Raw genomic sequence first — 26,437 nt, forward strand, 5'->3', positions numbered from 1 at the left:
CTGGAAGGCTTGTGCTTAAAGCAATGACAGTTGGAAGACTCCTTGGCCATGACACACGTATTCCACAGGCCCAGGAGAGGGTTGTTACACAGAAGGGTGTGGGTCACAAATGAGAAACAGAACATGAAGAGTGTCCTAATGCCCATTAAGCTGGACCCCAGAGCAGCTGTGGGAAGACTAGAGGCAACCATTATGCCTGTCCTAGAAGCCAGCGTCAGCCTTCCCAAATCCCCCCCGTTTCAAACCCACAGTCCCTCCCCAGCTCCACCCACAAAATCCAGAGCTGGCCTGGGGGACAAGGGGCCGTGACAAAGCAGAGCCCCTTATGGCCAAGAGAGAAACGCCAGACCCTGGATTCTCAGGTTTCCCGCTATCACTGTCCTGTTTCACAGGACACTGCACTCTGGCAGCATTTTTGCGTCTGTACAAGTGGGTCCCTGAGGGGCACTCGCACAGTGGTTGCCTTTGGAAAGGACTCAGCCTGTGACGGGACATGTCTAGTGGCACAGCACGTGGTGTCATGTCATCCTACACTTGTCACGAATATCGCCATCATTTCCCGAAAGCAACACTCAAGTCTTCAGCTCTGGAAAGTGGAGTGGCCACATGGTTCTCTCTGAAAGGATATTTTAAAGGTATAAGGAAAACTAAATCGAACAGCATAATAAGAAGCAGGGTCACCAGGACATGTCTGCAGAAAAGAGAAGCAGAGGGAAACAGATCAGTGTATAAACTGGAGCAGGACCCCAAAGCACAAGAATAAAACAGCTTATTCTTTTTTTTTTTTTTCATGGTACAGACTGCTTTATTGGTGGCAGTTACTACAAGTCAATAAATATTGATCCCCAAAGAAGAACTCTTATTTATCATCTTACTGGTCCACAGAGAACTGAATGAAATTGAACCAGCTAATTGCTGGGAGGATGAACTGAAGTCAATCCTGCTTCTTGGGAAGTGAAGCCATAGCCAGTTGATATATGGCATATGCTGTTCCGCCAACTGTAAGAAACATGGTAGCTCTGTACAGGAGGGCATCAGCTACCCCACCCTTCAGATGCACTGGAATTCCATTATCCTCCTGAAATAGCTTTTGTTTCTCTGGAACTTTATTTTCAATCTGCCTGCGTGAAGCAGTACTTATGGTCCTCTGGGTAATCTGACGAAGAGCCAGCAGATTCCGCAGCATATTGACTCAGTTACTGCCCACCAACCGCGACAACTGATCACTGGAGAACGAAAATCGCCCAAAACAGCTTATTCTTTTATTTAAAAAATCAGATGACTGACCCCAAGGAGCAGCTTATCTGACATCCAGTGAAACAGATCACTTAAGGAATGGTGGAAAGCTTTGAAAAACACACGCTGACATTGTCCAAGTTATGGGGGAACACATCTCACTCATATCTCAAGATGAAATCAAGCTGCTACAAAAAACAAATAATCAAATAATAATATTTGAAAATAAAAAACTAAGGAAAAAGTCAATGCAAAGGCCAAATAATACACTAGAAATGGCGAAAGACTGAAATGTGATCTGAAAGACAAAATCAAGAAAGTCTCCTAGATAACAGAGCAAATGATAAACGTAAGGAAAAATGACAGAAAAATTGAGAGATATGAAGGCAGGCTCCAGGAGTCACAAAAGCATAAGACAAGGAAGATGAAATCATTTTTAAATAGAACAAAAGCATTTCTAGTGAGAAGTCTTACACTGACAGGCTCAGTGAGCTTTTCACAGAACGTAAAGTAATACACACTCCTAGAAAGCAAAACATGATGTTTTAGAACAAAAATAAAAAGAAAATCAAAAGCTCTTGGAAAGTTAAAAAAAAAAAAAAGATAACCTATAAAGAAATGACAGCTTCATTTTCATCAGGAATAGTGGGCACTACAACAAAATGAATCTGTCTTCCAAGTTGTGAGGAAACAATTATTTAAAACCAGAATTCAGTACCCAGCTGAACTATCACAAAGTATGAAAGTAACTTGATACATTTTCAGATATACAAGAAATCTTAAAATGTGAAGTCCACCAACATGTATGACAAAGTCTTTGATCATTTACCATGGCAAAATGAAAATGGAAAAAATCCAGAGTACAGCTTGAAATATGACAAAGGAGCCACCTTAGTGCAGTGTGGAGGAAAGTGGAAGGCGGGAAGAGAGAGCTAGTTGGCAGGACATCGAAACTCTGAGTGTTCTCCTCCCAGAGGCAAAGGCGATTTGAAGGGGAGGGCACTCAGCTTTCTAGGATCCAACCCTCTGTACCAGTTGTATTTCATAAGGTGAGCAAGTTGCACCGTATACTTACATTTAAGTGTTTAAATGGAGAAAACATGTTAAAACACTACAAACACAGAAGAGGTAGAACCAGAATCCATCACTGTGGAGAGTTCACAGCTAAAACTCAACTCGACATAATCTTACCTCAAAGTTTTCTGGAGCCAAACAAAGCAGAGATGGGATATACATCTTGAAACAGTCACAAGTTTAATGAGGAAAAACTAATTATAGAAAATAAACCAGCACTAATAAGGGTCCTGCTGCAACAGGCTCTAAACACCAATGAGGAAGGGAGGGCGTGGGGAGCCTCCTTCTGGGACAACACACAAACCGGGAGGGGTATAAAAGCCGACAGCCGAGCACCTCACACTCACACACTCACTCACACTCACACTCACACCTTCCTCCCAGCTCACCTCCCACCCACCGCCCACCATGGCCGCGTCCACCTTGTCCGTCTGCTCCAGCAACCTGAGCTATGGCAGCTGCGTCTGCCTGCCTGGTTCCTGTGACTCTTGCATGGACTCCTCCTGGCAGGTGGACGACTGCCCAGAGAGCTGCTGCGAGCCTCCCTGCTGCGTCCCCAGCTGCTGCCAGCCCCTCTGCTGTGTCCCCAGATGCTGTCAGTCCTCCTGCTGTGTCCCCAGCTGCTTCCAGCCCCCCTGCCTGACCCTCATCTGTGCCCCAGTGAGCTGTGTATCCAGCCCCTGCTGCCAGGCGGCCTGTGGGCCCAGCCCCTGCCAAACAGTCTACACCAGCTCCTGTCCGCCCTCATGCTGCCAACAGTCTAGCTGCCAGCCCTCCTGCTGCACCTCCTCCCCCTGCCAGCAGGCCTGTTGCACACCCATCTGCTGTAAGCCCGCCTGTTGCACACCCATCTGCTGCAAGCCCGCCTGTTGCACACCCATCTGCTGCAAGCCCCTCTGTTGCACACCCGTCTGCTCTGGGGCCGCCCCCTGCCCCTCGTCCTGCTGCAGACCCACCTCCTGCGTGTCCCTCATCTGCCGCCCCGTGTGCAGGCCCGCCAGCTGCGTGCCCATCTCCTCCTGCTGTGTCCCCGCTTCCTCCTGCCAGCCCAGCTGCTGCCGCCCCACCTCCTGCATGTCTGTCATCTGCCGCCCCCTGTGCTCCCGCCCGGCCTGCTGCGTCCCCACCTCGGCCCAGAAGTCCTGCTGCTGACCAGCTCGATGTGCCTCTTGAGCTGCTGTCCTTGCTCCCGAGCCCAGCCCTCCTCTCTCAGGAGCCCCTGGAACCCTCTGCAGGTGCCAGGACGTCCCGCCCCACAGGTGGATGCACACCTGCTGCCTAACGCGGGCTGAACATGGCACCTGTGGCTCCTGAGAAGACACGACTCACAAATCCCTCACCAGGGCTGGGGGACTTGGGGCCCGCGGGGGCCTCCTCTGCAGGACGGTTGCTTGCATTCCATGTGACAAAGGCCATAATCAATAATCAATAAAGGCCATAATCAATAAAATGTTTGTGTTGGGAAATACGATGCGCGTTTGTCTTCTCCTCCGCCCGAGCCCCACGACCACTCCAAGTCTGGGCTGTGCTGCTCCGTCTGATACAAACCAGACGGCAGAGACACATTCTCAAATCCAAGTTCCCAGCAGCCGAGTGACGACAAGATCTGCACACTCGTCCCCTTCCCAGGCAGCTGCCCAGCCTCCCCGAGTGCACAGCCTCCGAGGCGGGGCCCAGCAGGCGGTGTGGGCGCCGGAGGCTTGGACGCTTAGTGGACTGGGGCTCCTGCCTGCGCCTGTCCCCTGCCTGTCCCCTGCCTGTCCCCTGCCTGTCCAGGTCAAAGGTGAATCGGGGAGCAGCAGAAACCCTGTTGGTCAGAATCTGAGAGTCCAGTACCTGGCACCACGCTGCCTTCCCTGGGAGAGGGGGGCCCGCATAGAGGCGTGCTGGTCAGGGCACAGGGGCCCTAACAGGGCACAAAGGTTGGTTCAGACATCACTCGTTCCACTCAAGCTTTCAAGGTCTGACCAAGGAGGCACAGAGCAGAAAGATACCTTGTGAACAAACCCTCGGGGCTACGAGGAGGATGAGCCTGCAGTCTCAGTGGACCACTAGTATTAGAGTCAAGCAGACACCAGTCAGACTGACCAGGCAGCACTGTGTGCCCTCCTTATCCTTTATCCCCTCACCAGGAATGGACCAAGGAGGACCGTGGGAGCAGATGGGACCAGGAACAGAAGGCACCTCCCCAGGGAGGCTGGTAGGGGAGCCTGTAAGCCCCACCCCCACCCCAGATAAGCTCTACCCAGGGAAGGAGCAGACAGAGCAAAAACTCTCCGAGGGCCTTTGAAGAGGAAGTGGCTGGATCATAAGCCTGCCTTGACGTTAAATCCCTCAGCCTGCCCGAGTTTATCCAAAACCCGTACTCATTCCTTGCTCATTCAAATTTTAAGAAAAATGTGACCATCTTCATAGTAAATGGACAAAGGCCTTGATGGAGTCTTCATAGCCCAGAGTTAAAAAGCCATGGAAAGGGGTGACCGGATGGCTCAGTTGGTTAGAGAATGAGCTCTGAATAACAGGATCGCCGGTTCAATTCCCACATGGGCCCAGTGAGCTGCACCTTCCACAACTAGATTGAAGGACAACGACTTGGAGCTGATGGGCCCTGGAGAAACATACTGTTCCCCAGTAAAAACTTTTTTTAAAAAAGCCATGGAAGAAGGTTCTCCCTCACCCCTAACCCAAAGAAAGTGAGGTGCAGAGATGCTGACACACGTGGAAGCCAGCAACCTACAACCCAGTGTGAGTGACAGCTGATTTCCCAGCGCTCCTGGGCGTGCCCGCGGCAGTGTCCTCACAGCCCAGGCTGCCTCTGCCTGGGACACCATCCCCGGACCCCTGCACAGCACCAGTACCAGCTCAGCATCGCCTCCTCACAGAGGCCCCAGCCACCCACCAGCACCCTTTACTCTCTATCTGCTGAACCTGTTTTCCCTTTCGGGACTCAGCTGTCTCTGGAATTACTTGATTAATTTCTCCATTCACTCATTTATTCATTGCCCTGGAAGACTCACAAGGCTAGGATGTCTCCGTGGCCAGCACACAGTATAATCTGTTGCGTGAACAAATCAGTTCTTGTCTAGATTACTGGAAGGCAGGAGTTGGCGAACTTTCTGTGAGGGGCAGACAGTAAGCATGTCAGGCTTTGCCATCACATAGTCTCTCCCATAACTACTCAGGATTTTTTTTTTTAAATTAAAGTTTATTGGGGTGACAATGTTAGTAAAGTTACCTAGATTTCAGGTATACAATTCTGTATCACGTCATCTATACATCCCATTGTGTGTTCACCACCCGGAGTCAGTTCTCCTTCCATCACCATATATTTGACCCCCTTTACCCTCATCTACCTCCCCCTTCCCCCCTTACTCTCTGATAACCACTAAACTATTGTGTCTATGAGTTTTTGTTTCTTCATTCGTTTGTCTTGTTCTTTTGTTGTTTTCAGTTTTATATACCACATATCAGTGAAATCACATGATTCTCTACTTTTTCTGTCTGACTTATTTCACTTAGCATTATACACTCAAGATCCATCCATGTTGTCACAAATAGCACTATATCATCTTTTCTTACTGCTGAATAATATTCCATTGTGTATATATACCACATCTTCTTTATCCAATCATCTATCGAAGGACATTTTGGTTGTTTCCATCCCTTGGCCACCGTAGATAAAGCTGCAATGAACGTTGGAGCACACGTGTCTTTATGTATAAATGTTTTCAGATTTTTTGGGTAGGTACCCAGGAGAGGGATTGCTGGGTCATATGGTAATTCTATTCGTAAATTTTTGAGGAACCTCCACACTGCCTTCCATAGCGGCTGCACCAGTCTGCGTTCCCACCAACAGTGTATGAGGGTTCCTTTTTCTCCACAGCCTCTCCAACACTTGTTACTATTTGTCTTGTTGATGACAGCCATTCTGACTGGGGTGAGGTGATACCTCATTGTGGTTTTTATTTGCATTTCTCTGATGATTAGTGATGTTGAGCATTTTTTCATATGTCTATTATCCATCTGTATGTCCTCTTTGGAGAAATGTGTCTTCAGGTCCTCTGCACATTTTTTAATTGGATTGTTCGGTTGTTTTGTTGTTGTGTTGTAGAGTTCCTTATATATTTTGGATATTGGCCCCTTATCAGAGGCGTTGTTTGCAAAAATCTTCTCCCATTCTATTGGCTGCCTCTTTATTGTGTCAATGGTTTCTTTTGCTGTGCAGAAGATTTTTAGTTGATATAATCCCATTCATTTATTTTAGCTTTTAATTCCCTTGCCTTTGGAGTCAAATTCATAAAATGCTCTTTGAACCCAAGGTTCATAAGTTTAGTATCATACTCAGCATTGCTGTACAAAAGCAGCCCTAGACAGCGACAAATACATGGACGTGGCTGTATCCAATAAAACTTTATTGACAAACAGGCAGCAGGCCAGATTCTTACCATAGAATTGTTTGCAGACTTCTGCTCTAATGTTTCCTGTGCAGAATAAGAGATCTAAGTACATTATTGCCTCAGAGTCTTCATGGATGTCATGCAACAAAAGGGACGAAAAGGACACGGTGCTGAGTCAGGCCGGGGTGCCTTGTGCACAGTACTGACCTGGAGAAACCACAGGAGCCCCCGAAGAGTCAAACCAGCACATCCTGTTTGCAGGAGAACCTGGCCTCAAAGCCAAGTGTATTTACAGTGGAGCCTAACATAGGAGAGTGCGTCCCCGGATATGGAGAAACACGTGGAAACACGTGGAAAGAGCCATGAGGAAGTCAACAGCCATGCTTCTGTGTTGTGGGACGCCCACAGCCTGGGAATAAGGCCACTAGGGAAAGAGCCTGCAGGCGTCACTGCCCTCTGCCCCACGCCAGCCAGCCCCACGCCAACATGTGCCACACTGGCTGCTCCAGGGCTGCCAGGCTGCCTGCTGCTCACCCAGCCCCTGCCAGGCGTCCTGACATGTGCCCGTGAGCTGCAAGCCCTCTGTGTGCATGGACCCCTCCTGGCCGTCCTCCACCTGCAGGCCCGTGAGCTGCAAGCCCATCGTGGGAGTAGCCCCCTCCTCTCAGTCTTCCAGATGCTTCCAGCCCTCCTGCCCCACCCTGGCCTGCAGCCCCACCCCCTGTGACACCCCTTCCTGCTGCTGACCACAAGTCTCCTACCCAGCTGCTCCCAGTGCAGACGGGGTGACACCTGCACCTCTCCCACAACGAGTCCTCGGCAGCCCCCAGGTTCTGCTCATGAAAAGCATGTTCAACAAGCCCTCTGAACTCCAGGACGAGAGTGTGGCGGGTGATCTGGACCCCTTGTGACCCTGTCCACCCCCGAGGGAAGCCCTGGTTCTCAGGGTCCTCCTGTCTCCAGGAGGAAACCTGACCCTGCATGAGGCAAACACATGGCGCTTTCCCAATGCAGCGTGTCCCCGTTTTATCCTCACATGTTTCTGAAGTCCTTCCCTTGAAGGTGGATACCTTCATACGCACAGCACCCCCTCCTCGAAGAGCTCTCTTCCTGAAAGCTCTGCTGAAAGTGGGGGTCCTTCATGGGTGGAGGGTGGGGGGAAGGTGCCGTACCCACATCTGCCACCCAAGATATTGTAGATGGAAAGGACAGAGGAGAAACTTCCCTCCCGATGAGTGGAGGGTGGGAAACAGGCCTGGGCCCCGGAGCAGGGAACGATCAATTCATTTTTAAGAGGCAAAAAGTCAACACAATTGGACTCAAAATGATCCAGATGTTGCAGCTATTGGACAGAAACTTTAAAATAACTATGACTAATATGGTAAAAGATCAAGTGTAAAGCATGAACTACATAAGTGAACAGATGGGGAATTTTAGCAAAGATATGGGAACAATAAGAAAGAGTCAAACAGATAGTGTAGAAATCAAAATAAATAAATATCAAAGATGAATTCCTTCAATGAGCTCATCAGAAAACTTGACACCGCTAAGTGTGGACTCATTGAATTTGAAGATAGGTAAATAGAAATTGTCCAAATTAAAACACAAAGAAAAAGATAGCAGGGGCAGGGGGGAGAACAAAACATCAAAGAGCTCTAGGACAATATAAATCATCATTAAAACACATAATTAGACTCCCAGAAAGAGGAAGAAGAGACAGAGAGAGAGAAAGAATAAAGGAAAAGAAATATTTGAAGAGGTATAGCTTAGAAATTTTCTAAAAATAATAAAAATCACAGGCAAGCTGGCAGAGTAGAGTAACCCAGACAGCGTCTTGCTGCACAATGGAAAAGATGATGTTGGAAAGCAGCTAACCTGAGAATCAGTTTGATCACCGATAACACTCTAATGTCTAATGAGAGCTACCATGGAGGCCCGGCAATTACTCGTCTTTCCAAAGAGTAAATGATTTCCAAATTGACATCCATCCACGTGGCATCCAGGGGGTTGCAGGAATGTTTCTAACTTGTGAATGTGAAGGGGGACGGTCTGAAAGTAATATCAACAGAGTGTTGTTCCCTGGCAAAGATTGACAGAGGCCTTCAGACATCCTGAGGTTCCTCTATGGGAACACCAGGGTCAGTTATGGACTCCTCAGGCAGCCTCACTGGGCAGTGGACATGCAGTCGTGGGAGAGGACGCCAACTCAGGAGTGGGACAGTGTATCAGTCCATCAGCAAATAAACAGTCACTGAGTGCCTGCAGGATGCCAAAAGCGGGCTCTGCGTCTTTATGATCAGATCTCCTGCCAAAGATAAGGGGTTCTGGAGGGCACAGGCTTTGGTGATGACAGGGTGGGGTCACTTCTGCAGAAGCACAAATCCCCATGGTATACCCTTAAGGTCAAGGACTTAAGTTTGGATATAGTTTTGGTTTGTGTGTGTGTGTGTGTGTGTTTAAATTTAGTAGGTTAAATTAAACCTACATGCTGCTGTACAGTGATGAAAAGGCTAGCATGGTCTCAAGCCTCAGGAAATTAGAAAATCTGAGAATCACCCCTTATAGCCAAGCCACAGATCCATACTGTCTGTAATGTTCTCAACGGTTAATGTATTTTCCCACCCACTTCCATACTGTTTTTCCAGCCACGTCCCCCAGGACTAAATCCATGACACATATTTTAAGCTTTATGTCTCAGTCCTTAAAAACATGTGCATCTCCAGACCCACAAACCCTCCTCATCCAAAATTCTTCCTTAAGTCCTACAATTTGCCATTTTCCTGCTGTTCTCTAGGCTTGGAATACACTTCTCTTCTTCTCCCCTGTCAACTTACACCTATTAATCTTCTTATTTCCACAATAAACATGACTTCATCTACAAAGCTTGTAGCCACTTGTCTGAATTTGTTTTGTTTCCTAGGATTTAGTAAGATACATATTGATATAGACTTTGCATCTGGAATAAAATAGATGCTCAATCAAATAAGGCAGAGGAGGAAGAAGAGGAGGAAGAGGAGGAGGAGGAGGAGAAAAAAAATATAAAACTATAGATCCAAAAACCACAGAACAACCCAAGTAGGATAAATAACTTATCCCTGCAAAACAAAACAAAAAAAAACTATGATTTGTACACATCATATTAAATTTGTTGACTATCAAAAACCAAAAGTAAGGAGGAAATCTGGAAAGCATCCATATGAAAAAGACACACTACATACAGAAGAGCAAAGATAAGAATTTTATCAGAGTTCTAATTAGAATTTATACAATCCAAAAGACAATGGAATAATGTTTTTAAAATACTAAAAGAAAACTGTCAGTCTTATGAAATGGACCATATCTTTCAAAAATGAGGGTGAAACAAATTCTTTTTCAGAGAAACAAAACCTGAGGGAGAGTGCAGCAGATGTGCACTACAGGAAATATTAAGAAAATGTCTTCAAGCCAAAGATTATGAAAGCACAGAGAAACCTGGCTCTAGAAGGGAAAGAGTGACTCTTAAAAATGGTTTGAAAGAAAAGATGAATATTAAAAGCATTACAGGATAACTGACTATCTAGAGCAGAAACAGTGGCAATGCATTGTGGGATTCTTAACATATGTAAAGTAAAATAGGACAATAACACAAAGGTGGGAGGGGGATGGAAATCCACTGCTGCAAAGTCCCGACACTATCAAAGGGGCAAAACACTGTTAGAAGGTGGATTTGGTTATATTATAGATATTATCAATTCTAAGTCAATCAACTTCAAAAGATGTATAGCTAACGAACCAAAAGCAGAGGTGAAATGGAATAATTAAAAATACAAAACCTAAAAAAAGGAAAAGAGAAAAACAATAGATGGGACAAATAAAACACAACTAGCAAGATGGTATATTACATTGAAATATATCAACAATTACATTAAATGCAAAATGTCTAAACATCAAAATTGAAAGACAGATTTGAAATTTAATAAAATAGCAAGACCCCACTATAAGCAACCTAACATAAATCCCACTTCAAATGCAAATACATATATAGGTGAAAAGTAAACAGATAGAAATATATACCATACTAACACTAAAAAAAGTTGGCATGTCTATTTTAATATCAGAAAAGGTATATTACAGAGCAAGACATATTACCAGGGATAAGGAGGAATATTACATAATGATAAAGGGATTGATTTAAGTGTGTAAGCACCTAAAACAAAGTTTAAAAACACATGAAACAAAATAACTGATGGGACTGAAGGCAGAAACAGAAAATCCACATTTATCATTGGACTTCAGCAGACAGGACATCAGTAAGGATATAAAAGACCTGGCAACACCTACTTAACCTGATTGATGTTTATAGAATACTCCACCCAACAATAACAGAATATACTTTTTTTTCAAGTACACATGGAACAAACACCAAGAGACCACATTCTGCACCAACTATATAAGATAAACCTCAACAAATTTAAAGGGATTGAAATAATACAATATATTCTCTGACCACTGAAATTGAATTAGACATTAGTAACCAAAGGATAGGCTGGAACCCCTCCACCCAACACATGCATACACATTTGCAAATTAACCAACCCACTTCTAAATGATCCATGGTTCAAAGAGGAAAACACAAGAGAAATTAGGAAATATTTTGAATGGAATACAAATGAGAAGACAATATGTCAGAATAGGTGGGACACAGCTAAACCAGTGCTTAGAGGGACCACTGTATCATTAAATGCTTATATTTACAAAGAAAGAAATTCTGAAATCAATGATCTAAGTGTTCACCTTAAACTAGAAAAGAAAGCAAGTTAAATGAGCAAAGGCAAGGAAATAATTTAAAATACCAGCATAAAACAATGAAATAGAAAAACAATAGAAAAAAAGGAAACCAAAAGCTGCTTCTTTGAGAAGAGCAATATAATTGGTGAACTTCTAGCCCAATCAGGAAAACAGAAAAGCTTTAGATGAGCAGTGCTGAGACACTGGCCAATTAATATTTGGGGTACATTTTGTCTCAAAGAACTAAATTTATGAGTAAATGTCAACTTGTAGCCTAAAAATTTGTGTTCATGGCATATATACATTTAAATATTTACTTCTGTCAAAGAATTTCAGCTAGGTACAAAAAAAAAATAGTTTTTATCACAATGGATGATGCTGAGCTATGACAGGTCAAAAATCTGCATTTATTGTCATTTTAAAAAAACTTCTGGTCAAAATGGTGGAGTAGGTAAATGCCGTGCTCACCTCCTCTAAGGACCACATCAATTACAACTAAACCATAGAACAACCATCATTGAGAATTGCCTGAAGTCTGGCTGAACCGAAGCCCTATAACTACAGACATATAGAGGAAGCCACCTAGAGACTGCAAGGAGGGGCAGAGATACAGAACGGTCTGGTCCCACACCTATGTGTGACCATTTAAAAACCAGGAGGGATATCTCAGCTGTGGAGATCACCCCTGGAGGAGTCAGGGGTCCCAGCCCAGAATTCCAGTGCTGGGGAGAAAAGTCCCCATAACTTCTGGCTGTGAAAACCAGCAGAGATTGAGACTGAGTGAGACGACGGTGGCTGGAGTCCTAGGTGCTCCTCTTAAAGGGCCCAAGCACAGACTTACCTGCTGACTACTCACTGGCTCTGAGCTTCAGTGCTGCGATAGCAGCTTAAAAGGTGCCAGGAACACATAGAGAGGAACTGAGCTGTCTGGCTGCAGGCTGAGGGCTGAAGGGGCGGCACTCTCCCAGGCAGAGGAGCTGGTAGAAGCCATTGTTTCTTTGTTGAGCCCTCCCCTGCCCTGCGTGCAGATGCGCGTGCGCGCGCACACGCAGACATCATATCTGAGTCTCCATCCAACTGGCTATCACCTTTCATCTGCCCCACCCTAGTGGTTCCCTGTGACCACGCCCCACTCAACTTTCCAGCACACCCAAGCCACTTTCAGGGCTTCTCCATATAAACAGTCTGCCTTGGCTCACTCTGTGGACTTTCCTAAAATCTCTCAAAGGTTCACAAATCCCAAACAAGCAGCATCTAGCTTCAGCATGTCCTGTACCTCTGGCTGAGCAGCCCCAAGCCCGGCACTAGCGGCAGCCAGCCTTGGTTCATGGTTTGGCCTCTCATGGCACCTCCAAGCACAGTGCAGGCAGCGACCATCTCTGGATTGTTTTGTGGCTCATGCCAGGTGGCCCTGGGCAGGGCACAGGCTGTGGCTAAATTTGGCCTGCAGCAGGTCCCGTCCCAGGAGGCCCCAGGGCTGGAACACCTGGTGGCCAGCTTCAGACCCAGCCAGAGCATCAACCAGCCACTTCCAAGCACCACATACCCAATGAGCAGATTAGGCAGGCACCAGAGCCCTGCTAAAGTGAATCCTGCTCTGTAGAGTCAGCCCCTGCACCACAGCTCCTCCACTGTACTCAAAACCAGTCCTCACAACTAATCAGCCCTAGGGTCATTCCCTCCCACTGATGTGCAAACAGCAACCAAGGCTCAACTACAACAGGAGGCCACACACAACCCACACAAGGGACACACCTAAAGCATGCAGCTCAGGTGACCAGGGAGATTGTTCCAGGACCCCATAGTGCACCTACTACATAAGGCCACTCTACTAAGACCAGGAGGCATAGCAGCCCTACCTAATACAAAGAAACAAACACAGGGAGGCAGACAAAATGGGGAGACAAAGAAACATGTCCCAAATAAAAGAACAGAACAAAGCTCCAGAAAAAGAACTAAACAAAATGGAGACAAGCAATCTTCCAGAAGCAGAGTTCCAAACACTGGTTAGAAGGATGCTCAATGATCTCAGGGAGAACTTCAACAAAGAGATAGGAAATATAAAAATGGAGTTACAAAGCATAAAAAAGACCCAGTCAGAAATAAAGACTACAATAACTGAAATGAAGAATAATACATTAGAGGGAATCAATAGTAGATTAGATGAAGCAGAGGATCGAATCGGCAATTTAAAAGATAAGGTAGCATAAAACACCCAATCAGAACAGGAAAACAAGAATCAAAAAAAATGAGAATTTAAGGGGCCTCTGGGATAACATCAAGCATAACAATATTTATATTATAGGGGTACCAGAAGAAGAGAGTGCAAGGAATCAAAAACTTATTTGAAGAAATAATGATGGAAAGCTTCTCTAACCTGGTGAAGGAAACAGACATACAAGCTCAGGGAGCACAGAGAGTCCCAAACAAGATGAACCCAAACAGGCCCACATCAAGACACATTATAATTAAAACACCAAAGGTTAAAGACAAAGAGGGAATCTTAAAAGCATCAAGAGAAAGGCAAGTAGTTACCTACAAGGAAGCTCCAATAGGGCTGTCAGCTGATTTCTCCACAGAAACTTTGCAGGCCAGAAGGGAGTGGCAGGAAATATTCAATGTGATGAAAAGCAAGGACCAACAACCAAGATTACTCTAACCAGCAATCTATTATTTAGAATCAAAGGACAGATAAAGAGCCTCCTAGAAAAGAAAAATCTAAAGAAGTTGCTCACCACCAAACCAGTATTACAAGGAATCTTAGAGGGACTTCTTTAAGGTGGAAAAAAAAAATATGAATAATAAAATAGCAATAGCTACATATCTATCAACAATTACTTTCAATGTAAATGAATTAAATTCTCCCATCAGAAGACATAGGGTAACTGAGTGGATAAGAGAACAGACCCCTTGGGCTCTGAGCTGACCCAGAGGAAGGCAGTGTCTCCTGGGGGGGGGGGGTCACTGAGGAGACCTCCATCCAAGACAGCTCCCCCTCCCCAGACCTCTCCCCTCTTGCCCACAAATCCCCTCAGTCTCCTAGGCCTCTCAGATCTGATATCGTGGGCTGAGGTGAGAGCTTGGGAAGGGTGATTAGCACTGACAAGCTACATTTGCAATCAAGATGATAGAAGTACTGACAACAAATGCTACACCAGCTGAATGCTCTGTTGGAACAAGAGTGGAAACGTCAGCCAAAGGTCTGTGGCTTGAGACTAATTGAATCCGCACATGATATGGCCTCAGGATGGCTGCAAGGCTAAGGGAATTGGAAGTAAAGGATCTTCTTAGTCTAACTCAGTTCTTTGGCTTGACACCAAGACACTTTCTCTAGCTGTGAATTTACTGCAGATTCCTGTCCAAAATGAAGGTACAGGCCAAGCCTCTTGGGTGTGTTAGACTGAGGTGCTTCTACTTGGCTGTAAAATCCATAGAAGAGGAAAAGAATGTCCCATTGACAACTGACTTGATCCAAATAAGCCAGTATAGGGTCACAGTTTCACACTTGATGAGGATGGAAAAGATTGCGTTGGACAAGTTGTATTGAAAAATCAAAGCTACTATTGCCTTTCAATTTCTGCAACTCTGTTATTCACTCTTTCAAGGGAACTTGCCATTTGAAAGGAGGAAGAGCATTAATTTTGAAAGACCAGAAGCTCAACTTCAGGCATGCCACAGCAGGATCATGTTTTCTAAAGGAAAGCTGTCAGTGTTGGCGTTGTCTGTCATTGCATTGGAGATCCAAGCACAGGAGTGTGTGCAGTTAACAGAAGGGCTAGGATATCTTCAGAAACATTGCAAGATAAATGGCAGAGACTTGACCTTCCGGCAAGAGCTTGTATCCAACTAGGCAGTTCTACAACTATTATTATAGCTAGAAAATTTAATACCTTATTTTCAACAATGGACAGAACATCTAGGCAGAAGATCAATAAGGAAATGGAGGACTTGGAGAACACCATAAACCACCTAGTCATAACAAACATACAGAACGCTCCACTCAATGACAGCAAAATAAACATTCTTCTCAAGTGCACATGAGACATTCTCCAAGACAGACCATATCTTATATTTTCAATGAATTTCTAAAAACTAAAATCATACAAAGGATCTCCAATCACAGTGGAATGTTATACAGCAGTAACAGAAGGAAACTAGAACACTCACAAATGTGGAAATTAAACAACATACTCTGAAAACAACAACAACAACAACAACTATGGGTCAAACACAAAGTCACAGGGAAATTACAAAATACTTAGAGATGAATTAAAACACAACATATCAAAACCTATGGGATGCAGTGAAGACAGTGCTCAGAGGGAAATTGAAGGCTGTAAATGCCTACACTAAAAAAAAAAAAAAGAAAAAACTCAAATCAATAAACTAACTTTACACCTTGAAGAACCAGAAAAAGAAGAGCAAACCCAAGCAGCAGAAGGGGAAAAAATGACAAAAATTACAGTGGAAATAAATGATACAGAAGTTAGAAAAATAGCAGAGAGAATTAAGAAATCCAAAGGTTGATTCTTTGAAAAAAAATCAATAAAAGTGACCAGCAAAGAAAAAAGGAAAGAAGGTGCAAATAACTAAATTCAGAAATGAAAGTAAGGATATGACTATGGATATTACAGAAATGAAAAGGATGATAAGAGAAATCAGATAACCTAGATGAAATGGAAATTTTTTTATAAACACACAAATTATCTAAATTAACTAAAAAGAAACAAATTCTCAACAGACCTATAACAAGTAAAGATACTGAATTATTAATCAAAAAACTCCCAACAAAGACAAGCCGAGGACCAAATGGCTTCACTGGTGAATTCTACCAACGTGTAAAAAAATTAACACCAAACCTTCTCAAGCTTTTCAAAAAAAAAACAGAAGAGAGAAATTTCCTAACTCATTTTACAATGCCAGCATTACCCGAAAGAAAATTTACCTTGAGACCAATATACCTTGAGACAAAAATTCTCAACAAAATAACTAGCAAGGTGAACTCAACAGCATATGAAAAAGGATTATAAACCATGACCAAGTGGGATTTATATCAGGAATCCAGGGATGGTATAACTTTAAAAAAAAATCAACCAATGTAATAAATCACATTAATAGAATGAAGGGGGAAAAACATGATCTTCTCAAATGGTGCAAAAATAAAGGCTTTTGACAAAATCCACCACATCGTTTGGAAAAAAAAAAAAAAAAAAAACTCGGAAAACTAGGAATAGAAGGGGAATTCCTCAACATGATAAAAGGCATTTATGAAAAACCCACACTAACATCATACTCAGTGGTGAAAGACTGACAGCTTTCCCCTTAAGATCAAGAAAAAAACAGGAAGCCCATTTTTCACCTCTGGTATTCAATCAACATTGTACTAGAAGTTCTACCCAGAGCTGTTAGACAAAAAAAAAAAAAAAAAGGCATTGAAACTGGAAAGGAAGAAGTAAAATTATCTCTATTCACAGATGACATGATCTACACATGGAAAGTCAAAAAAAAATCCACAATAAGTTACTAGAGCTAATAAAAGAATTTAGCAAAGTTTAGGGTACAAGAAAAACACTAAGAAAATCAGATGTGTTTCTAGATGCCAGTAATGAACAATCCAAAAAGGAAATTAAGAAAACAATTCCATTTACAATCACATCCAAAAAAATAAAATCCCTAGCAATAAATTTAATCAAGGGGATAAAAGACTTGCACACTGGTCTCTATAAAAGATTGCTGAGGGAATTAAAGACCAACATAAATGGAAAGACACACCATGTTCATGGATGGGAAGACTTATTGTTAAGATGACAATATTCTCCAAAGCAATCTACAGATTTGATGCAATTTTTAAACCACCAAAAGCCTTTTCTCCAGAAATGAAAAAGCCGATCCTCAGACTCATATGGAATTGATAGGGACCTAAAATAGCCAAAATAATCTTGAAAAAGAATAACAAAGTTGGAGGACTCAAACTTCCTGATTTTGAAACTTACTACAAAAACTACAGTAATTGAAACAGTGTGATTTAAGGCATAAGGATAGTCGTAGAGACCAATGGAATAAAATTGAGAGTCCAGAAATAAACCCGTATGGCCAAGTGATTTTTGACAAGGGTTTCAAGACCATTGAATAGGGGTAAAAATTGTCTTTTCAACAAAAGGGCGGGGAACAATAGATTTCGGTGTGCAGAAGAATGTGGCTGGACCCCTACCTCACCCTATATACAAAAAATACCTCAAAATGGATCAACAACCTAAATGTGAGGGCTAAAACCAAAAAAGTCTCAGAAGAAAATACAGGGGACATGCTTCCTTGGATTTGACAATGGATTCTTGGATATAACACCAAAAGCATGAACAACAGAAGAAAAAATAAATAAACTGTACTTCATCAAAATTAAAATTTTTTGTGAATCAAAGGACGTCATCAAAAAAGTGAAAAGACAATATACACAATGGGAGAAAATATTTGCAAGTCATATGTATCATAAGAGTTTATTTAATATCCAGAATATATAAAGAACTCCTAAAACTCAACAACAAAAAGACAACCCAACTGAAAAATGGGCAAAGGACCTGAGTAGACATTTCTCCAAAGAAGACACACAAATGGCCAATAAGGACATGAAAAGACGCTCAGCTCACATCATTAGTGATCAGGGAAAGGCAAACACGAACCACGAGACTGCGCTTCACACCAAATGCTTGGAACCCTCAGACATTTCCACTGGGAACAGAAAGCAGTGTGACCACTGTAGAAACAGGCAGTTCCTCAAACAGCTAAACATAGAGAAGTACCATACGACCCAGAGATTCCACTCCTAAGAATATGCCCAAAAAAACTAAAAGAAGGGACTCAGATCTTTACAGCCTTATTCACAATAGCCAAGCGGTGTAAACAACTCCGGTGTCTGTGTCCGAAGATGGATAAACAAAATGCGTCCGTGCACACAATGGAGTATTATTCAGGCAGGAAAGGGGAAGTTCTGACACGTCCTCCAACACAGAGCAAACCTGGAGAACGTGATGCCGAGGTCCCCCACCCCGCCCCCGCCCACGGGATCCAGGTTTCTCGTGCCTTTTCCGTCTCCGCTCCTAGGGAGCTGTCTGTGGTTTCAAACATGGGCCCCCACGTCCTGATCTAGGCTCTCCTGCTTGCTGGCATGGCTTTGGGGCAAGTGCCTAACTGTGCCTTGCTTTCTCCATCTGTAAAGTGGGGATAACAACAACAGCACCTACTTCACAAGGCTGCTGTGAGGGCTGGGAGGTTAACATTTATTCAGGTGCTCAGAACGGTTGCTGGAGTAGCAAGACCTATTAAGTGTTTGCTAATACAATAAAAATCAACACAGCGCCCGAACCATTCATTGGTTTTTGGATTCAGGAGAGAATTACACCCCAGAATAGAGAGGATATAAAAAGGAAGAACAAAATACTCTTATGGTTCCACAGAGCGTTGAGAAGTAGGAGGAATGAGAGTCAGAAGCACGGATATGCTCAGCGGGGGCTGTCGGAGCGATTGGCCCTCCCCCGTCCACACCCAGGTCTGGCTCCAGCTCACTGCCGCCTCCCCTGCACCTCAGCTCTGTGGTCCCCTGGGCTCCAGCCTCTCAGGAGTTTAATGACCCAAGCTACCTGTCATGGCTGCATGACAAGCATCTTCAGGGACCTGTTCCAACAACAACAAGGAAACTCCTCAGTGCCCTCATGGTGGGATGGCACACACCCTGAGCTGTATATAAGCCCAACCGCCCTAAGCTCACACACTCACTCACACTCACACTCACACCCTCCTTCCAGCTCACCTCCCACCCACCGCACACCATGGCCGTGTCCACCCTGTCTGTCGGCTCCAGCGACCTGACCTACAGCAGCCGTGTCTGCCTGCCCGGTTCCTGTGACTCTTGCACTGACTCCTGGCAGGTGGACGACTGCCCAGAGAGCTGCTGCCAGCCCTCCTGCTGTGTCCCCAGCTGCTGTCAGTCCTCCTGCTGTGTCCCCAGCTGCTGCCAGCCCTCCTGCTCTGTCCCCAGCTGCTGCCAGTCCTCCTGCTGTGTCCCCAGCTGCTGCCAGCCCTCCTGCTGTGTCCCCAGCTGCTGCCAGCCCTCCTGCTGCACCTGCTCCCCTAGCCAGCAGTCTTGCTGTGTGTCCATCTGTTGCACACCTGTCTGCTGTAAACCCGCCTGTTGCACACCCATCTGCTGCAGGCCCCTCTGTTGCACACCCGTCTGCTCTGGGGCCGCCCCCTGCTCCTCGTCCTGCTGCAGACCCTCCTCCTGCGTGTCCCTCATCTGCCGCCCCGTGTGCAGGCCCGCCAGCTGCGTGCCCATCTCCTCCTGCTGTGCCCCCACCTCCTCCTGCCAGCCCAGCTGCTGCCGCCCGACCTCCTGTGTGTCTGTCATCTGCCGCCCCGTGTGCTTCCGCACAGCCTGCTGCGTCCCCACCTCGGCCCAGAAGTCCTGCTGCTGACCTTTCCTAGACCTCATCCACCGTCCTTTCCCCAGCAGGCGGCTGACTTTCCAGGCAGCTACACACCCTCTGGCTTTCCCAGCCACAGGGGACGGGACGAGCCCTCCCCCTGGTGAGCATTCAGGGACCCGGATGCTCACCTCATCCTCCCGATGCTGGCAGCACAGATGCCCCTGTAGCTCCAGTCCTGCCCCTGAGCCCCAGGGTGGGTCCTGTGGCCTCAGCAGGCTGCTACCATCCCAGCAGTGACATCATCTCTCAGTCCTAATAAAGCCACAGCTGCCTCACTCTGACCTTCTGTTTGTGTGTGGACACATTGGGGACAGAATGACAGGGCACCTGGTGCTGGCCTCTGTCAGCCCCTCAAGCCAGGCCACTTGCAGCCCTGTGGGACCCAAGCCCCACCACGTAGTCCCCAGGCCCATCTCAGTGAAGCTGCCTCTGGAATCAAAGCCAGGGCACATGGGACACAATGGACACTGCCAGCAGCCGTGGCCTGGAGCCACACTCGCCTTTGCAGCTTGATGGTCGCCCCTAGGCCCAGGCTGCATGTCTGTGCCCGGCCCCACACCCAGAGATCTCACCCACCTGGTTACCCCCAGGAGACCAGCCCGAGGACCGCATGCGCTTCTGGCAGCCTGGCAAGGTGGCCTTTCCTCCAACTTGCCCCGGACCCCTGCCAGTGAGACACGAGGAGAACGCCCCGGCCCAGGAGGGAGAACCCAGCAGCCTAGGGTGCTTCCTGACCCTTTCTCAGGCATGGCCATGAGGATATAAATGAGATGAGCCTAACAGTACTGTCTAACTGGGCAGACTCCCCTAAAGATTGGGCAGACTCCCCTAAAGATCATGGTTGCCTCCTGAACCACGTTCCTGGACTCTGAGCTCCCATATGACACTCCCATTTCCCCCTGTCCCGGAGCCCTGTCCCACTCTCACTGGACTGGGCCCCCTGACGTCTGAGCCCCACACATGTGGGTTCACACGTACCTCCCACACTCTCAGGTCCCCCAGGCCTCTTCTGAATGGCCCTTGGCTTCTGCCTGCTGCCCTCCAGCCTGGGCTCTTTCTGTAGGGCAGCTGTGTCCATCCGAGACCCTGAACCCCAGCCCACCCCACTAGTAAATGGACCCACACAACCAGCCACACCGCCAGGCGCAGACAGCAGGCAGACCTGGTCCAGCCGCTCCCACCACAGTGCCACCCCTCTGTGCTGGCGCAGTCAGACCAGCCATCTCCCTCACTCCTCCCTGAAGCAGACCCCCCCGCCCCAGGACAGGCAGCAGTCCTCCCTCTCCACCCCGAGCCAGAAACCAACCTGACACAAACTTGTCCATCTTCTTGGAAGCAAAGCCACGTCCTTCCAAAGGGACACAATGACGGTCCCAAGCACAGAAATGTTGTCTTTCTTGTTGTGGTTCTAGGGTGGCTGCCGGGCCCAAATCTGGGTTCTGGGGCTCAGGCACTTTTGTGCTCTGCCAGCGGTTCTGGCACAGTGGGCCTGAGGCCCTGCTCTGGGTTCTCTGCCACTGCAGGGCCAGAATGGATGGCAGTGCAGGGCCCAGGACTCACTCCGTGCCTGCACACCGTCACCAAAGACAGACAAGCGCCGCCTGCCCTGGGTCCCGGGAGTGCCGGCCGGGACGTGGGACCTGCCCTAAGGGCCCCAACGCGTCTGCTCTGCTCGCTCAGAACGTTGGGCCGGTGCCGGGGCCCTGGCAAACAACTCCTCCAAATGCTGGAGCCACAGTAGGACCCGGCAGGTCCGCGTCTGGGCAAATGCCAACAAGGAACCACTGTTCAAACAGAAACTCCTTCCCCAGTGTTCACGGCAGCTCTGGTCACATAACCGGACAGTGGCAAAGCAGCCCAAATGTCAACCCGCTGAAGAACGCAGAGAACCTGTGCTGTGCGCCAGCCACACCGCGGGGTGACTCAGCCATGAACAGGTGAGACGCTGTGACAGCCTGCAATGTGGGTGGTCCTGGAGGACTCATGACGAGTGACAGAAGATGCACAAGACCACACGTTACATGATTCCGCCCACAGGAACGTCCAGAACAAGAGACTCCCCAGAGACCGAGGAGGGGTGGCCAGAGCTGGGGGAGGGAAAATGGGGGTGATGCTAATGGTATGGGGTTTGGGGGAGACGTTCTAAAATAAAATTATGGTGACAGCTGCATAACTCTGTGAATACACTAAAAACCATGAATTGGGCATTTTAAGTGGTGACCTTTGTGCCACATGAATTATATCTTAGTACGCCTGTTAGAAACAAAAAGCACCGTTCCATTTCCAGTTCAGAAATACCAGTGAAATATACCATGTTCATGTTCTAAAAAATGTAACTACATTAACAAAATGAAAATTTCAATACAAATATAGGAAAAAGTGAAGATAAATGTAAAGATATAATTGTTCAAAAGGCACAGACTTGGGAAGTTTTAAAGGTATGTACCATCAGTCTTCAGCACAGAGCTTTTTCTTGTATTTAAAACATTCCAGAGCTTAGAATAAGCCAGAAGGTTTCTGGGTTTATCTAAGAAGGTTGGCAAAACCCTGATGCCAAACCAACAACGAGAGAGAGAGAGAGAGAAAGAGAGAGAGAGAGAGGAGAAGACTGTAGACGAACCTCATTTAAAAATGTGAAGTAGGAGAGTCTAATAAAGTGTTAGTAAATTTAACATGGAACTACAGGAAAAGAACAACAAGTCATTATGAAGTAGAATATACCTCAGAATGCAATTTAGAAATGCTATAACTAACTGTACTGATGAATGCCAACAGAAAAACCATTAGAGCTCTCCATACATTAACACACAGAGGGTTCAATTCATTCTTTACTCAAAGGCACAAAGCGAACTTCTTGGTAAACTAGGAATGGAAAGAAGCGTCCCCAACACAACGAAAAGTGCTGTGCAACCGGAGGCGCCCGCTTGGCCCTGGCTGCAGGCGGCACTCCGCCAGCTCCAGGAGTGAGGCGAGAGGGCTTGCCACCACCGGCCCTCACCCAGTGCTCGGCATCCTGGTCGGTGCCTGAAGAGCGGAATAAAAGGAAAGCGCACCACACCGCTTCCCAGACGCTCGCCCCTCCTGGCACCCCTGCCCCCCACCACCCTGCTGGCCCAGCCAGGACCAGGAAGTCATTACACGGCTGCTCTCACTCAGATGCCCAACCTTCTGTTTCCTGTTTTCAAACATCGGCTCATCTCCCACTGGACCTGCCCTGCCAGCTCCAGCCCCCGGCACCCTGATCCAGGAGCCCATCTCTGTAAGGGCTGGGCCAGACCTGGGTCAGGTCAGCCCGGCCCCTGGAAGGCTTGTGCTTAAAGCAATGACAGTTGGAAGACTCCTTGGCCATGACACACGTATTCCACAGGCCCAGGAGAGGGTTGTTACACAGAAGGGTGTGGGTCACAAATGAGAAACAGAACATGAAGAGTGTCCTAATGCCCATTAAGCTGGACCCCAGAGCAGCTGTGGGAAGACTAGAGGCAACCATGATACCTGTCCTAGAAGCCAGCGTCAGCCTTCCCAAATCCCCCCCGTTTCAAACCCACAGTCCCTCCCCAGCTCCACCCACAAAATCCAGAGCTGGCCTGGGGGACAAGGGGCCGTGACAAAGCAGAGCCCCTTATGGCCAAGAGAGAAACGCCAGACCCTGGATTCTCAGGTTTCCCGCTATCACTGTCCTGTTTCACAGGACACTGCACTCTGGCAGCATTTTTGCGTCTGTACAAGTGGGTCCCTGAGGGGCACTCGCACAGTGGTTGCCTTTGGAAAGGACTCAGCCTGTGACGGGACATGTCTAGTGGCACAGCACGTGGTGTCATGTCATCCTACACTTGTCACGAATATCGCCATCATTTCCCGAAAGCAACACTCAAGTCTTCAGCTCTGGAAAGTGGAGTGGCCACATGGTTCTCTCTGAAAGGATATTTTAAAGGTATAAGGAAAACTAAATTGAACAGCATAATAAGAAGCAGGGTCACCAGGACATGTCTGCAGAAAAGAGAAGCAGAGGGAAACAGATCAGTGTATAAACTGGAGCAGGACCCCAAAGCACAAGAATAAAACAGCTTATTCTTTTATTTAGAAAATCAAATGACTGACCCCAAGGAGCAGCTTATCTGACATCCAGTGAAACAGATTACTTAAGAAATGGTGGAAAGCTTTGAAAAACACACGCTGACATTGTCCAAGTTATGGGGGAACACATCTCACTCATATCTCAAGATGAAATCAAGCTGCTACAAAAAACAAATAATCAAATAATAATATTTGAAAATAAAAAACTAAGGAAAAAGTCAATGCAAAGGCCAAATAATACACTAGAAATGGCGAAAGACTGAAATGTGATCTGAAAGACAAAATCAAGAAAGTCTCCTAGATAACAGAGCAAATGATAAACGTAAGGAAAAATGACAGAAAAATTGAGAGATATGAAGGCAGGCTCCAGGAGTCACAAAAGCATAAGACAAGGAAGATGAAATCATTTTTAAATAGAACAAAAGCATTTCCAGTGAGAAGTCTTACACTGACAGGCTCAGTGAGCTTTTCACAGAACGTAAAGTAATACACACTCCAAGAAAGCAAAACATGATGTTTTAGAACAAAAATAAAAAGAAAATCAAAAGCTCTTGGAAAATTAAAAAAAAAAAAAAGATAACCTATAAAGAAATGACAGCTTCATTTTCATCAGGAATAGTGGGCACTACAACAAAATGAATCTGTCTTCCAAGTTGTGAGGAAACAATTATTTAAAACCAGAATTCGGTACCCAGCTGAACTATCACAAAGTATGAAAGTAACTTGATACATTTTCAGATATACAAGAAATCTTAAAATGTGAAGTCCACCAACATGTATGACAAAGTCTTTGATCATTTACCATGGCAAAATGAAAATGGAAAAAATCCAGAGTACAGCTTGAAATATGACAAAGGAGTCACCTTAGTGCAGTGTGGAGGAAAGTGGAAGGCGGGAAGAGAGAGCTAGTTGGCAGGACATCGAAACTCTGAGTGTTCTCCTCCCAGAGGCAGGGGTGATTTGAAGGGGAGGGCACTCAGCTTTCTAGGATCCAACCCTCTGTACCAGTTGTATTTCATAAGGTGAGCAAGTTGCACCGTATACTTACATTTAAGTGTTTAAATGGAGAAAACATGTTAAAACACTACAAACACAGAAGAGGTAGAACCAGAATCCATCACTGTGGAGAGTTCACAGCTAAAACTCAACTCGACATAATCTTACCTCAAAGTTTTCTGGAGCCAAACAAAGCAGAGATGGGATATACATCTTGAAACAGTCACAAGTTTAATGAGGAAAAACTAATTATAGAAAATAAACCAGCACTAATAAGGGTCCTGCTGCAACAGGCTCTAAACACCAATGAGGAAGGGAGGGCGTGGGGAGCCTCCTTCTGGGACAACACACAAACCGGGAGGGGTATAAAAGCCGACAGCCGAGCACCTCACACTCACACACTCACTCACACTCACACTCACACCCTCCTCCCAGCTCACCTCCCACCCACCAGCCACCATGGCCGCGTCCACCTTGTCCGTCTGCTCCAGCAACCTGAGCTATGGCAGCTGCGTCTGCCTGCCTGGTTCCTGTGACTCTTGCAAGGACTCCTCCTGGCAGGTGGACGACTGCCCAGAGAGCTGCTGCGAGCCTCCCTGCTGCGTCCCCAGCTGCTGCCAGCCCCTCTGCTGTGTCCCCAGATGCTGTCAGTCCTCCTGCTGTGTCCCCAGCTGCTGCCAGCCTCCCTGCTGTGTCCCCAGCTGTGGTCAGTCCTCCTGCTGTGTCCCCAGCTGCTGCCAGCCCCCCTGCTGTGTCCCCAGCTGCTGCCAGCCCCCCTGCTGTGTCCCCAGCTGCTGCCAGCCCCCCTGCCTGACCCTGGTCTGTGCCCCAGTGAGCTGTGTACCCAGCCCCTGCTGCCAGGCGGCCTGTGGGCCCAGCCCCTGCCAATCAGTCTTCACCAGCTCCTGCCCGCCCTCGTGCTGCCAACAGTCTAGCTGCCAGCCCTCCTGCTGCACCTCCTCCCCCTGCCAGCAGGCCTGTTGCACACGCATCTGCTGCAAACCCCTCTGCTGCACACCTGTCTGCTCTGGGGCCGCCCCCTGCCCCTCGTCCTGCTGCAGACCCTCCTCCTGCGTGTCCCTCATCTGCCGCCCCGTGTGCAGGCCCGCCAGCTGCGTGCCCATCTCCTCCTGCTGTGCCCCTGCTTCCTCCTGCCAGCCTAGCTGCTGCCGCCCGACCTCCTGTGTGTCTGTCATCTGCCGCCCCCTGTGCTCCCGCACGGCCTGCTGTGTCCCCACCTTGGCCCAGAAGTCCTGCTGCTGACCAGCGTGTCCCTCCAGGGCCAGCGGGGCACTATGGGGCACCCCCACCTTTCTTAGCAGCTGCCTTCGGGATTTGGCCCAGCACAAGCGTTGGTAGATGTCTCAGCATGAACGTTCGCTGACCTGAAACCCCAACAAGCAGGCTTAG

At 46.9% G+C, this 26,437-nt stretch overlaps 5 protein-coding genes and 2 pseudogenes across 6 annotated transcripts in view; 5 read left to right on the forward strand and 2 right to left on the reverse strand.

Annotated features, from left to right (window-relative positions):
* Nucleotides 1-26,437, reverse strand: part of TSPEAR (thrombospondin type laminin G domain and EAR repeats) — a 115,211-nt gene that overhangs the window by 81,265 nt on the left and 7,509 nt on the right. The window lies entirely within an intron of this gene.
* On the reverse strand, nucleotides 776-1,240 carry LOC117013867 (cytochrome c oxidase subunit 7A2, mitochondrial). Its single transcript, XM_033091401.1, has one exon. The coding sequence runs from the start codon at nucleotides 1,184-1,186 to the stop codon at nucleotides 935-937; it is 252 nt and encodes an 83-aa protein (XP_032947292.1). The 5' UTR covers nucleotides 1,187-1,240; the 3' UTR covers nucleotides 776-934.
* LOC117013839 (keratin-associated protein 10-3-like) lies at nucleotides 2,719-3,462 on the forward strand. Its single transcript, XM_033091353.1, has one exon. The coding sequence runs from the start codon at nucleotides 2,719-2,721 to the stop codon at nucleotides 3,460-3,462; it is 744 nt and encodes a 247-aa protein (XP_032947244.1).
* On the forward strand, nucleotides 7,194-7,453 carry LOC117013861 (keratin-associated protein 12-1-like; annotated as a pseudogene).
* On the forward strand, nucleotides 14,599-15,324 carry LOC117037631 (cyclin-G1-like; annotated as a pseudogene).
* Nucleotides 19,298-19,942, forward strand: LOC117037667 (keratin-associated protein 10-12-like). The gene has a single exon (XM_033133933.1). The coding sequence runs from the start codon at nucleotides 19,298-19,300 to the stop codon at nucleotides 19,940-19,942; it is 645 nt and encodes a 214-aa protein (XP_032989824.1).
* LOC117013831 (keratin-associated protein 10-3-like) lies at nucleotides 25,487-26,290 on the forward strand. 2 transcript variants are annotated; one of them, XM_033091339.1, is made up of 3 exons: nucleotides 25,487-25,540; nucleotides 25,574-25,660; nucleotides 25,829-26,290. In XM_033091339.1, exons 1-3 carry the CDS (start codon nucleotides 25,487-25,489, stop codon nucleotides 26,288-26,290), a joined length of 603 nt encoding a protein of 200 aa, XP_032947230.1. The 2 variants fall into 2 exon arrangements, with proteins under 2 accessions (XP_032947230.1, XP_032947220.1); XM_033091329.1 differs by having other exon boundaries at nucleotides 25,487-25,660.

This window comes from Rhinolophus ferrumequinum, chromosome 2 (assembly GCF_004115265.2).
Source record: "Rhinolophus ferrumequinum isolate MPI-CBG mRhiFer1 chromosome 2, mRhiFer1_v1.p, whole genome shotgun sequence".
NCBI classification, from domain to species: Eukaryota; Metazoa; Chordata; class Mammalia; order Chiroptera; family Rhinolophidae; genus Rhinolophus; species Rhinolophus ferrumequinum.

Coding starts and splice junctions, on each gene's coding strand:
- LOC117013867 (XM_033091401.1), bottom strand. CDS start 1,186: ATGCTGCGGAATCTGCTGGCTCTTCGTCAGATTACCCAGAGGACCATA.
- LOC117013839 (XM_033091353.1), top strand. CDS start 2,719: ATGGCCGCGTCCACCTTGTCCGTCTGCTCCAGCAACCTGAGCTATGGC.
- LOC117037667 (XM_033133933.1), top strand. CDS start 19,298: ATGGCCGTGTCCACCCTGTCTGTCGGCTCCAGCGACCTGACCTACAGC.
- LOC117013831 (XM_033091329.1), top strand. CDS start 25,487: ATGGCCGCGTCCACCTTGTCCGTCTGCTCCAGCAACCTGAGCTATGGC. Junction 25,661..25,828: donor GCTGCCAGCCCCTCTGCTGT/GTCCCCAGATGC, acceptor AGCTGCTGCCAG/CCCCCCTGCCTGACCCTGGT.